This window comes from Alligator sinensis, unplaced genomic scaffold (genome assembly GCF_000455745.1).
Source record: "Alligator sinensis unplaced genomic scaffold, ASM45574v1 scaffold240_1, whole genome shotgun sequence".
Taxonomy (NCBI): domain Eukaryota; kingdom Metazoa; phylum Chordata; order Crocodylia; family Alligatoridae; genus Alligator; species Alligator sinensis.
In genome coordinates, this window is record NW_005841902.1 from 2526576 (window position 1) to 2535627 (window position 9052).

Here is a 9052-nt window from a genome sequence, read left to right on the forward strand (position 1 = left end):
GCCAAATATAGGTTTTGGTATACCTTTTGGGGTAACTGATTCAAGATTCAGTTTTAAGCCCCAACTCTTTGTTGGACAGCTGCAGTACACCTTAACTGTATTGCAACTGGGTGAGCTTAAGGTTAACCCTTCCCTGTACAGCTCAGGGCCCTGTACTGCCCTGTGCCACCCCTGTCCTTGACAGCAAAGTATTTATTGCTGACGTATTTTAGTACTATATTCAATAATACATTGAGAGTTCATTGTGCTGACCACTATAATTCTGGTTTTCATCTTCCAGCTGAGACTCCTCTATGAATGTAACCCCATGGCTTTTGTAATAGAGAAGGCTGGGGGAATGGCAACAACAGGGAATCAGGCAGTGCTGGATGTAGTGCCTGAGGATATCCACCAGAGACTACCCATTGTCCTGGGATCACCTGATGATGTGCAGGAATACATTGACATAGTCAAGAAGCACTCAACTAAGTGAAAATTTAGCCGTGATGCAGCTAAAATACAAATTGGAAGAAAAGCCTTACAGCTGAACCATAGATTACCCTGTGCAATACTACTGACTGTGAATGGTCAAACTTCTGTTGCAGCAAAGCAAAAGAGCCATATTTCCATAAACCTTGTTTAAGGAAAAAAAAAAGAAAAAGAAAAAAACGTTTGTATTGTGTAACCAAAATTCAGTCTTCAGTGTGGCATTAAAAGCAACATCAAGAGAATAATATGTTTTTCTCTGTTTCACCATGTACAACTACACAAATTCCACTATAATTTATAAAAGTTGTTAAGTGGCCAACTGCTGACACCACTTTCTTTCCAATGACAGAGAAATCATTGTTCCCCTACTCACCTGAAATATTTAATTCTACGGAGAGTAGAGTGCAATAAGAATCTCTCAGGTTGGACCGTGTCCAGACCAGTCTTTGGTCCTCTGGCAACAACTGTGGCCATGCACAGGTATTACATTTCTGCTGAAAGAACTGGTCTCGCAGTAGAAATGAGAAATGTACAAGTGTTCACTGAGTTTCTCCTGGGGGGAAAAATGCCCTTTCTGGAAGCCAATCTTATCGGTTTTAACCTAGAAAATCTTTCCAGTGAGAGAGTTTGTCTCACAAGTGTGAACACTTAGGCTCTTCTCTTGGTTTGCTTTGGAAGAGGAGGTGAGCAACAATCACTGCTTACTGACTCTTCAGAACTGCCCAGTTTGGGGAAGGAGCTGGGGTCTTTTTCTCAATGCTCCAGTCAAGGAGGGGAGGGGAGCAGCAACAGCTATCCTCCCTGGCTCTTCCCCAACCAGGCAGTCTGATTTGAGAAAGAGGTGGGGAGACGTTGCTGGTTCCCTCTGGCTTCCCCTTGCTGCTCCTGCCACTCAGTGGGGTGGCAGGGGCAGGGACTGCAAAACCCTGGGGCCAGGAACTGGTCCAAGGAAGCCATCTCTATCCCAGTTCCTGCACCCCCAGGCTTTAAATGCTATTACTACTGCCCAGTGGAGGAGTAGCTGCTCCCTGCTCCTCTGCCTAAGAGTCCCTGGTCTTAGGAGCAGGCAAAGGGCTTTCCCATTTGCCCATACTTTCCCCCAGGTGAGGTTTACCCCAGTTTCAGGTAGCTAGGTGGAGCAGGACTAAGGGGGAAGTTGCAGGCTGACTGCCTATATTAATCCCTGTCTTAGAACTATTTCTAGCAGTAGAAATATTCTTAACTCTAAAAATGAATGCCTGTAACTGCTAACCTAGACAATCCCCAAACGTGCACTCCAGGATACATACGTTTCTATTTGTTGTTCGGCCTAGGCTTACTCGGACTAGGAGCTAACATGTACGAAACATCTAGTTTGCAATTATAGTAGTTTTAATTATCTGGTAGTTATCTCTGGTTATTAAGAGTTTTTGGTTCTATTATGAGACTTCTAAAATGGTTCTGGAATTGGATCAGAAGTCTGTGTAGCTGGCACAGTGTTATTGTGCTGTGATTTGCCATCTGGATGTATCAGAAAGCAGGCTTCTGAATTGTGAAACCATTAGGACTTCCATATTGCTAACAAGTTCAGCTCCCATTAAATGTTCTTAGTTGTATTTTGGAAGTGGAACACTACAGCTGGTGCATAGGGAAGTATGAGTAACTGAGCAGCAAGAAGTCCATTAACACTTTCATTCTATCACAAAAGCACATACCACTTTGCCATTTGAGAAGTTTATCCACAGAATGTCACTGGGAGCAGGGGATGCCTGTACTACTCAGTCTCCACTGGCAGCGCATCTGGGTAGAGATGTTATGACCTATAAAGGCTAATCTCTGGCCATTGAGGTCTACTGTAGGGATTGGTTCTCCCCACTCCTAGTCATTTAAAAAAAAAAAAACAAAAAACAAAAAAAACCACACACACACACACACACACACACACGGGGAGGGTACTATTGGCAAGAGGGCATTCTCTGACAGCTCAAGATTCTGGGCCTTGTTTTCTTATCCCTACTCCTTGTAGGAAATAGCTTGAATTCAATCACTTCTTAGCACGCAGAAAAAACGTCGACCCAAGAGGGTTTTTGGAGGGGGCTAATGATATCCTTTCCAGAATAAATAGGTGAAGAAGAGTTTGTGAAGATGCTCGAGTTTCAGTTGAAGAAGCAACTTAACGCTGTGGGAACCTTCTTATATTATTAATGGTGCAATCTGTTAGGAGACCAGATTCAATAAGCAGAATTTAGATCCAAAACTGATCCTGAAAACCTTTGCCCAGCTGCTGCCTAATTAAGAAGAAAAGATGCTTAAATTCCACAAGTACCTTGCTTGACTTTGGCATTCCCCATGCCCCCGTCTTGACAGGGTTAAACAGCTCAGCCTTGGGGCAAAGCTTAGTTGGGATCCAGAAACTAAGCATTCCTCTAAAGAGCCTGATCTGGTAGGTGTTCTCAAAGTATATATAACACATGCCTCAAGATCAAGTTCCTTACAAAATACAGTGGCAGCTGCTGCATCCTGTAAGACGAAGTGGGTATTGTGCCCACCGTTTCTAACCTAATACACAAAGCACTCACCCAGGAAATGGGATAACCAAGTTCAATTCCTTCCTCTCCAGGCAGGGAATTCAAACCCACATGTTCCTAGAGAGTGCTCTATCTGCTGGTTATAGGCTGTTCTTGGTATGGGCATCCAGAGGTGCCATGGGAAGGGTGGAGTCACTATGCAGAAGAAAAAAAAAAAAATTCAAGATTAAATAGCTGGATTCTATAACTGAGCAGCTGAGACGGACAGTCACCTGGCAGGGGGCAGCTCTTGGTTCCTTTCCTTGAAACCAAGACTCTCTCCATAGTGTACCAATAAGTGTTCTGTGTAAAATATTGAAAGAAACAGGGATCAAAACTCAGGACTCACTCTTTTGTACAACAATCTCTAGGGTTAGAACACTCATATAAATGTAGGAAATGCAAATCCATTCTCTGCCTCCCAGGATTAAAAATCCACCCCATGTCCTTTCTCTCTGGAGAATGCCCTAGACACTTGACTATAAGCTTTGCTGGGTATGAGTACTCTCCACACTATCTGTTAAGAGATCGGTCATTGCTTAGGAAGGAGTTATTTGGTAGGGCTGTGCAAAATTTCGTCAGGCGTTTCATTTCAAAGCTGTTTTGACAAGTTTTCAAGCTCGGAACAGCAAAATAGAAATGAAGCAAAAGGCTTTGAAATGAAACAAGGGCATTCAAAACATTTTGAAAGTTTTAAAATGTTTCGAGCTTCGAAGCTGGGCTTACTTGGTGTCATCACTGGCAGCGGCAGCCTCCTATCATCCAGTGCATAGGTCTGGGGGCCCACACCCCCGGGAGGGCTGCGGGGCTCTACCGGACTCCTCATGGGGGTGCAAGCCCACAGATGTGTGCTGGATGAGAAGAGGCTGCCACTGCCACCTGGGACCAGTGGCAGCAGCAATCTTCTCCAGCACTGGATGGGGGCTGTGCCCAGTGCCGATCCCAGAGAAGATTGCTGCCGCCTGTCCCAGGCGGCAGCAGCAGCAGCAATCTTCTCCGGTGCCAGGCACAGCCTGTGCTGAGCACCAGTCCCAGGTGGGAGAGGCAGCCTCCTCATCTGGGACGCAGATCTGGGAGCCCACACCCCCAAGAGGACTGCCAGGCTGTGCCGGACTCCTCCCAGGGGTGCAAGCCCCTGGATCTGCACGCTGGATGAGAGGAGTCCCAGGCAACAGCAGCAGTCTTCTCTGGTGCTGGATGGGGACTGCACCCAGTGCCAGTTCCAGGTGCCAGTGGCAGCCTCCTCTCATCCAGTGCACAGATGTGGGGGCCCGCATCTGTGGGAGGAGTTCGGCACAACCCCAGAGCCCTCCTGGGGTTGTGGGCTGCCGGATCTGCATGCTGGATGAGGAGAGGCTGCTGCTGCTGATGTGTCAGTTTTGCTTTGAAGAGTGTGAGAGGTTCAGTTTCCCAGAAAGCTCTGCACCTATCTCCTTGAAACCTGGCAGGCTTCATGCCCTCAGAAAGGGCTACTATTCCTGCAACTTCCATCCAAATCAGGCAAGAAATGACAAAACTTTAGGCATTTTCATGATTCCCCATTATAGCCTATGGGCAAAACATTGAAACAGCAAAACAGTTTCAACAAAGTGAAATGAGACAGTGCTTTGAAACCAAATGAAATGATGAAATGAAACACTGTCCCTTTGAAACAGCAAAATGGATGTCGAAACAAAATGATGACGTTTCACACAGCCGTATTATTTGGCTTAAAGCCAAAGAGCAGAGGCTTTATGTTTAGGATACTCACTTAGATAAAATACATAACCAATTCTGGGAACAGGAACTGGAACTCAGCTCTTTCCCCTCCCAGCCAAGTATACTAATCTGAGACTACAGTCATGCTCTCTCTTTATTCTCCTCCTCTTCCCTCTTGTCCCACACAACATCAATTCTGCTCAGTTCCAGGCTGTGGATCCTAAGTTAAGAGGTGTTTCACTGCAACCTTGAGTGAGCCCCAGAGCAGAATAGGATTAAAGACAGTCTTATTCTCAGCTTTCCCCTCTTGACTAGGACTAGCTGGCTGCATGCTGAGCACTTCTTTTTCTGTATCCTGGCTGTTTCAAATCCAAACTCTCCCCCTAGGTTCTGGACTGCACTCTGCCAGGCACCTAAATGTAAGACGTTGCAATATCAAAGTTTCAGGCACCTAAATTCTTTGCTGGATCTGGCCATAAAAGCCCATAGCTGCAGAGGGCGCACACAGTTTAGAAATGTCTCTCTGGTTTTTATATTTTCAGTCTGGAGTAGAACAGGCCCCATTGACTGGTGCACATGAAATGTCAGGCAGAAAGCATACCACACCTGCGAAAAGTATTTCCTTGGCTACATCCTGTATTAAAATCACATCAGAAGTTCCTGGCTGCCCAATATCTATTTTTAAGATTACACACTGGCAGTAGATAAAGGTTACAGAATGAAGGACAGTGCTGCCTAATTTTAGTAGATAAGTTCATAGATTACATTTTTATTTTACCTTTTTAGCTACAAACTGTCCTTTAACAAGTTAGTATTGCAACACTGCAGTTTTACCTGTAAGGTATACAGTGCCAGTGTAAAGGCACACGTGTTTACTCAGTGGCATCTTGTATTAGTTTCATAGTTTCATTATTACATTATTCATTATTATTGGGTTGGTCTAATAAAAGAGATCAAATTCACCCAAGGAATCTTGTCTGCCTATTATTACAAAGAGAAATTTGTAGGGAATTTATTTTAAAAGGCTGTTTGCAGAGCTCTATGTTCATATTGAAGTAAAATGAAAATTTCCTTGATACAGTTTACATTTATCTCCAGTTGCCATATTAGCTACTGTTCTGCTCATGTTGAACTGTGGCATTTGGTGAAAGGTCATCAGCTCTGATTACAGCCAGTGTATGCAACTCAAACTAGTAACATTTAAAATCAGTTTGAAAGGGGAGTCATCTTCAAGGAGTAGTTTTAGCCCACATGGTACTAAGAGAGTTCTTTTGTAGTTACTGGGCATATCTACACGTGCGCTTTAATGCACATTAGCCTATTTTATTGTGCATGAAAATGTCACTACAAAAACCTGTGCTATAGCCAATACAAAATTAATAGGCTAATGCATATTAAGTGTCACTTAAATCCATGCTGTTCAGTTAATGCACATTAAGACAAGCTAATGCGCATTTTCCTAAACCTCACAATAGAGGGCACTTTTACATGTGCTCCGGGAGCGAGGGGGTGGCAGAGCTTTAATTAGAATGGCTCCAAGACTCACTCAAATTAAGACACTACAGGGTCTTAAGCATCAGCATCCCCACACTTCAAAACAGTGGTGGGAGCACTTGAACTGAAGCTCATTTGATGAACCTTAGTTCAAGCGCCCCTGCCAACATTTTGAAGTGTGGGGAGGCCGATACATGAGATGCAAGAGGCTGCTGGAGTGCAGCAATTACCATGCTGCAGCAGACCCAACTGAGTCTGCTCCGACCTGCTGTAATTCCAGCAGGTCAGAGCAGCCTCCACGCTTGTGTATAGGCACCTGGTGTTAATGCGCATTAATACATGTCTAGACATTCCCACTGTCAATCAAGTTGGAGGACAAGAAGTTCTACTTAACACAAATCTTGTCAAGCTTCTTTATATGGTATAATTACACTTCTGTACTGCAGCAAAAGCTGTGCTATCCGGTATCTTACAAGCCGGCATGCTCCGCTAACTGGCATGTCGGCTTGTAAGATAAAGAGAAACTAGAAGTACCCACCATGGCACTTGTGGTTTCTCTGAGCCCCCACGGCTGGGGGCAAAGCAACCTGCACTGCCAAGCCCCCAAGGCCAAGGGGCATAACAGGCTGCGCGGGGCCTGCCTCCCTGTCCCACAGGACAGGTGGCAATGCGGCAGGAGGGATGGCGATGCCGTGGGAGGGGTGGCGGGAGAAGTGGCAGCTGGGGCCACTCAATTAACCAGTATATTTTGTCATCTGGCATCCCCCATTCCTGGGGGATGCCGGATAACAGAGCTTTTACTGTACCCTCTATTTGAGAGTGCTCCAAAATTTATGGGCATAATCTTCACATCTATCAGAGACAGATATGATCTTCCTATTAAATAGTTTTGGTTGTTGGGGGTTTTTGTTTTGTTTTTAAACTTACTAGTTTTTGTAGAATAAAATTTGTCTATCAGAATAACTTATCTTGCTCACAGTTACATAGGACTCGGATCCCCTGACATAGTCCTGGGCCTTAACCCAAGACTGTCAGTCTTTTCCTTAGTTTTTATTGCCATCTATCATGCCTGCTATTAAGAGACAGTGAGTAAGCAGAATTTTTGTATTATTCATCACTGTGCACGTTAATCTTGGGAGTAGGAATGTTACATGCTAAATAGCATCACATTGTATAAATACAACAAAAAGAAAAAAAGGGTTAATGTTCAATACCTGCATAAAGTAATGGACTTTGTTCTTAAAAATGTCAAATAATGGTTCTATTGGCTTTGTCAACAGCTTTTGAACCAGTAGCACTAAAACAAGTTTTCTATTAGAAATCTGTACTGAACTTTGTCCAGTGTAAAATGTCACTTAGATTCCATTAAAAGTGTTCTCAACCTGGGTTTATGTACAAATGTCAGGAGGGTCACAACCAGCACTTCCTTTCCTATATTACTAAAGCAGTTGGGCTCACTGTAAGATGAGGATACATTTCATGAAGTAGAGAGGGGCTTGGGGGGATCTGGGCCCTCCAAAATGATGCAGTTATGAAAAAAGCTAATGATCCCAAGCGGGTATATTTCTAGTAGAGATAGGAAAATATTAGAGTGGTGCCACTCAACCCTATTTAAAATATTGTATGCAGTTCTGATCACCTATGTTCAGACTGGAATAATGGGTGAAGGAAGAGAACTACTGGCATGGTTAATGGAATGGATTTATGAGCGGAGATTAAAGATCTTGGCTATTTAGCTTGCTTAGGAAAATGAAGGTTGAGAGAAGACATGATACTTTTTTCCACAGAGTAAATAGTTGGACTTTCTTCCTAATGTTTATGTTAAAGAACAACGAAGTTTGATAAAACACATTTGATCCCTGTTGGGAGGTGTCTGGAAAACCAGTGTTTCAGAGATTTTCCCAGTTCTTTGTAATGCCTATGAAATTTGTATTTATTTAAAAATTTTCCTCTGTGACTGCATTATTGGCTTCCAGTTTATTTGAATTTTTTCCTCATCCTCCTCTAAAGTAGCAGGCACTGACCACAACTACAGGCGGAGTCCAAGGACATTCAGGTCCCTTTCTGGTAGATCTGGCTCACATGCCTAGGATTAAACTGATTGCAAATTTGGGGTCAGGAAAGATTAATTTATTTTTTGAGGTCAGGTTTGCATGAACTGTGGGAATTTCTTACTTTCCTCTGTAGTATAGGGGCTGGAGCTTTTCTTGGGATTACCTGAACAGAGCTTTACCCAACTAATTTCTGGTCACTGAAGTTGTAAGGCATTGGCAATGCTCTCTCCTGCTCTTTACCCATGTCATGTAGTGGGGATGTTTAGAAGGTGTTTGGTGACTGGTGTGGGGTTCAAAGACATGTTCTTGTGGATTATTTTGGGACACTAGTTGCCTGTGAAGGCAGAAGACTGGACCCGATGGCTCAGGAAGCCTTTTTTAGGTTTATGTTTCAGCAAGATTGTGGAAAGACAGCATAGAAGTTTTGAGATTCCAGTATGAATAGAATCTGAGCTGTAACTGACTTGTATTAGTTGAAAGTTAAGGCCATCTGCTTAAGGACTTAAGTCAGAAAATGTTAGATGTACGTTTGTAAGTAAAATTTTACCGCTGCCCACTTGTTACTGGGCACTATGATCAGTTAATCACTTCACCATGTACTATCCATAATCAACTGAAATGTTTAGATCTTCTCTCTCATGTGAAGCGTCTTTAAAGATAAAAGCCTTACAGTCAGACAAAAAAAAAAAAAAGGCTGCAAACTATTCCACAGATAGTCATTCATACCTGTAAGAGCTTTGAAGAAAGTCATGATTGTGCTGGGGGCAGGGATCCTGTTTTAGCAGTGATCCT

At 43.6% G+C, this 9052-nt stretch overlaps 1 protein-coding gene across 1 annotated transcript in view; it reads left to right on the forward strand.

Annotated features, from left to right (window-relative positions):
• The window catches only part of LOC102383341 (fructose-1,6-bisphosphatase 1), a 16244-nt gene extending 15534 nt beyond the window's left edge, over positions 1–710 (forward strand). Inside the window, exon 7 of the mRNA XM_006018453.3 lies at positions 281–710. Coding sequence (XP_006018515.1) covers positions 281–472 — 192 coding nt within the window. The 3' untranslated portion in view covers positions 473–710. The remainder of the gene's footprint in view (positions 1–280) is intronic.
• Positions 711–9052: the final 8342 nt, after the last annotated feature.